Source organism: Bactrocera dorsalis, chromosome 4 (genome assembly GCF_023373825.1).
Source record: "Bactrocera dorsalis isolate Fly_Bdor chromosome 4, ASM2337382v1, whole genome shotgun sequence".
Classification (NCBI taxonomy): Eukaryota; Metazoa; Arthropoda; class Insecta; order Diptera; family Tephritidae; genus Bactrocera; species Bactrocera dorsalis.
In genome coordinates, this window is record NC_064306.1 from 3012819 (window position 1) to 3017278 (window position 4460).

The 4460-nt window shown below is 45.3% G+C and overlaps 1 protein-coding gene across 1 annotated transcript; it reads left to right on the top strand.

The window, feature by feature from the left end:
* Window positions 1-816: 816 nt before the first annotated feature.
* LOC105226111 (alkaline phosphatase) lies at window positions 817-3351 on the top strand. Its single transcript, XM_011204889.3, has 4 exons — window positions 817-1042; window positions 1156-1499; window positions 1872-2399; window positions 2466-3351. The coding sequence occupies exons 1-4, from the start codon at window positions 970-972 to the stop codon at window positions 3186-3188; spliced, it is 1668 nt and encodes a 555-aa protein (XP_011203191.2). The 5' UTR covers window positions 817-969; the 3' UTR covers window positions 3189-3351.
* The last annotated feature ends 1109 nt before the right edge of the window (window positions 3352-4460 follow it).

Here is a 4460-nt window from a genome sequence, read left to right on the forward strand (position 1 = left end):
GTAAACAAGCCGCGCTGCCCACATTTTAATTATAACTATCGGCAGAGGAGCGCAGCTACTTGACCCGCACCACATGTGCGAAAATCTATAACCTTAACTAATAACGGTACGTATTATCAATTTTAATTTTATAAATAGCACATATAACTTTTCCATTGGCGATAGTTAGTTGTTGTTGTGTGATTACGCAAATTATGTCAGCACGTTTCAACGCGACTGATGCTGCCCGCCAACGAACGCCTATCGCTGACGCTTCACGTGATTATTCAATGCTCGTACATTGAACGGCAGCCGCGCCACGTGAACATGTTGGCAAGCAGACGACAGGCAGGCAAGCGGGCAAACAGCCGATATGCGCACCAATGCAAGTGTATATGTGCGCGCTTATGTATGTGTGACGCGCCTCCTGTCGGCTAACCAAGCAGCGCATAAACAAGAACTACTTGTTGTTATTGTTATTTTAGCAAACTACTAAATGTCGCGCGGCGCCGACTTTTGACAGAGAAACGTGCGGCACTAACAACAACAAAAAACGGCAAGGAAATAAGTACAGCGTTTTTGGCAAAACAAACAGCGCACACACACAGCTATAAAAACATATATGTTTATCAGCGTTCGTTTGTATAGGAGCGCGCTCGGCGCGTCAACAGCCAATAGCGTAGAGCCTACAATGGTATAACAATAACAAAAATACATAAAACCAGCGGTCCACTGTCCAACGCTCATCCCGCGCGCGGCATTTTAACTGATAAGCGCGCTAGCGTATTGTCATGGCGCGGCCTGCAGTGGCAGCGGCAGCACTATAAGTACCACGCTTGACCGAGCGCTTGAGTCAGTGTTGAAACGGTAAGCCAAGTGAGCTGCTTAGAGCAGTGCAAAGCGTACATTCTACTACAAATAAGCAAGATCTCAGCAGGCTAAAATCAAGCACGTTTAGCAGAGGATCTAACAACAAAATATATATTTAAAATGTGTAGTTTACGGCAGTTTACATTAATACTCTTGGCCTGCCAGCTAGCAATATGCCAGACGCACGGCTACGGTGAGTGCACAACTGTACTTTTTTGACAAACATTTAAACGCGCATTGCGTTTCTTTATTACTTTTATTTTACACCTTCACCTTAAAAATAATCATATATTTTCGCACCCGCAGCCATACACCATGAGCCCAGCGAGCGACGCATGCATCCAGTCTTCAATTTCAAGGCCGCACTGCCGACGCAACATAACATCGGCAAGCGCTCCATGCCAATGATCAACTTCGACGCACCGAAAACGGAAGAGGAATATTCGCACTACTGGAACACAGTTGGACAGAACATACTAGAGAAGCAGATAGCCGAGAAATCAACGCTCAATACAAATTTGGCCAAGAATATAATATTCTTTTTGGGTGACGGCATGTCCATACCAACTTTGACGGCGGGACGTGTCTATTTGGGCGGCGAAGAAAAACAATATAGCTTCGAACGCTTCCCATATGTGGGCCTGAGCAAGGTAAGTGTCGACGTAGTTACACGAAACTGCCCATTTCTTTATAAAGACTTTAGACTGAGCACATATTGGAGTGTAAGGCCAATCAGCGATCATCAGAAAACAAGCGAGAAGTGTATACGGCATTATTTTTTTAATGATTTTTTTGTTGCAAAGCTTGTCTTAAACTATTAACACCCACTGTGTGCTTAGCCTTAAGTCCTAACTTAAGTAATGTTGTGAAATCAACGAAAAAAATAGAAAAGATGCCTATATTGTAATTAGGCCACACAAGTTCTCGGTTATCTGTTACCACTTATATACTCAGCGCTCAACACCCTCCTGCAGACTTCACTTCATTAACATTACTAATTACTCTCCCTACTTCCCTTGCAGACCTACTGCACCAACACACAGGTTGCCGACTCCGCCTGCACGGCTACTGCTTATCTCGGCGGCGTAAAAACGAATTACGGCACAATTGGTGTATCGGCTGCTGTCGAGCCGAACGATTGCTTGGCACAAAACAATACCCTCCATCACGTCACTTCGATTGCCGCATGGGCGCAAAAGCAGGGCATGGCAACGGGTCTAGTCACCACTACTTCGGTGACGCATGCCTCCCCCGCAGGCGTCTACGCGCACATCGCCAACCGCAATTGGGAAAATGACGCCGAAGTGCTTTCCGATAACGGCGATCCGCATATCTGCACTGACATCGCGACACAGCTGGTGCACGGCGAAGTCGGACGCAATTTGAATGTTATCTTAGGCGGTGGACGCAAACATTTTCTGCCGAATACAGTGCGCGAGTTGGAGGGTGAGCTTGGCCAACGTCTGGACGGACACAATTTGATTAACGAATGGCTGACTATGCATGGCAACGACGCACACTACGCGCAAACACGCGATGAGCTGTTGAATGTAAGTACCGCTACACGCATGGCACACAATAACAAGACTAATAAATGTTGTTCTACGCTTTTGCAGTTACCCGCTTCCACCAAACGTGTCATGGGTCTCTTTGGCGCCAATCATATGCCTTTCCATCTGGATGCGGATGCCCAGCTGACGCCCACACTCGCCGAGATGACCGCAGTTGCATTGGATATACTGGAGCGTCAGAGCAATGGCCGTGGTTTCTTCCTCTTCGTCGAGGGCGGACGCATTGATCACGCACATCACGACACACTCGCCTTGAAAGCTTTAGATGAGACGGCCGAATTTGACAAGGCCATCGCATTGGCGCGCGCACGCACCGACGTACGCGATACACTCACCGTGGTCACCTCGGATCACTCGCACACAATGTCAGTGGCGGGCTACTCATCGCGCAAGAACGATATTATTGGCGTGAATAACGGTCAACTGGGCGATGATCAACTACCCTATGCGACGCTCAGCTATGCAAACGGTCCCGGCTTCGACTACAACGTCTTCAAAGCGAATGGCGCCATAAAACGCAAGAACTTGAACAAGATCAACATGAAACACAAGGACTATCCATTCCCCAGCATGGTGCCGCTCGAATCGGAGACGCATGGTGGCGATGATGTCGGCGTATTCGCAATTGGTCCATATGCGCATCTCTTCACCGGCAACTACGAGCAAAACTACTTGCCACATGCGATTGGCTACGCGGCGTGTTTACAGAGCGGTAACGACGTGAAAAGAACAGCGTGTACGGATGGACTGCTGAATGGGCGGGTTTGAGTGACAACAACACCAAGCGAGCGGTAGAGTTAGTTTACAATGAGAGAATTTAGTTTGGGAGCACCTGATAACTTAGAGTTACTACAATATTCATGTATTGGTTAATTTATTGCTGTTTTAGGTAATGAACATGTGTAAATGTGTAGGCGCGTGTGATTTATAGACGTATGCAGAATGTCATGTACTTATTTATAATCTAGTATAAGGAATTTAGAAAAAAAAAGTGAATTAAATTATTTATGTGAGAGCACAACAACAAAGAGTGTGCTCTCGAATTTAAACAAAGAAAAACCAAAGTACTTTTGGATTGTAATTTTTAGTGCACGACAACCAAGGGAAGTCATTTGTCAGCGTGAGAATTAGAGCATATGCTCCGCAGAAGTCATTTTTGAAAATTTCTTGGCGATAAAGGCCGTAAAATTGAATTCCGAATTTATAACTTATCACATTTATGGCTCACGCAACCTAAAAATACAGCGACTGTGCTTAAGGCTATGCACATAGTGGAGCGAGAACCGCAAAGCGACGGATCCGAAGTAGTTAAATACGATTTCGTTGAACTTACAACCACTTAGTACCGTCCAAACAATACGATCTCAAACTATACTTTACTGAGTAATCCGCCCACGAAACATACATTAGTCGATGACCTTACACTCAGCCTTAAGCCTAAGTCAATGAGCTTATGCTCAGCCGTAGAGGTCGGCGACCTTCGTGGCATTACCTATGACAGTGACTTGTGTGACAGCTGCAATGAAATGTCTTGGCAAACTGTTCTAAATAACGCTAGGATACCTAACGTTTAGCCACTTAACTTTAAGGTGACCAAGCCAACCCAGAAAATAATCGACTATCAGACATTTTTAATAAAATAATAATAAGAATGCAACAAAATAATAATGCAAGGAAGAATTTCATAAGTATTTATAGGCCTTTAACCCTTCTACGAAACCGCTGAGTAATACAAGCCTACCAACTCAAGCAGGAAATAAGGTTAAGTTACATATCAACCAAAGCGCGTGTCAATGGTCTAGTTTTCAATCTGGTGACGGGTAATCCAAGCAGAGGTACTTTTTTCAATAGCCTTTTTTTGGCACATACAACATAACCAGCCTACTGAGCGTACTATTCGTAACACCATCACCCATCTTGAGATCCGGTATTCATTATTGGGTAATGTTCGACCGAACAGACCACGTCCAACAAGTAGTGAAGAAAATATAGCAGCCGTTACTGAGAGTGTACACGAAGGCGGTGCAGAGTCGATTCGGC

Excerpts from the sequence above, each read along its gene's own strand:
- LOC105226111 (XM_011204889.3), top strand. The coding sequence starts at position 970 with ATGTGTAGTTTACGGCAGTTTACATTAATACTCTTGGCCTGCCAGCTA. Across the intron at positions 1,500-1,871 it reads CATATGTGGGCCTGAGCAAG|ACCTACTGCACCAACACACA; the intron begins GTAAGTGTCGAC and ends CTTCCCTTGCAG. Across the intron at positions 2,400-2,465 it reads CACGCGATGAGCTGTTGAAT|TTACCCGCTTCCACCAAACG; the intron begins GTAAGTACCGCT and ends ACGCTTTTGCAG.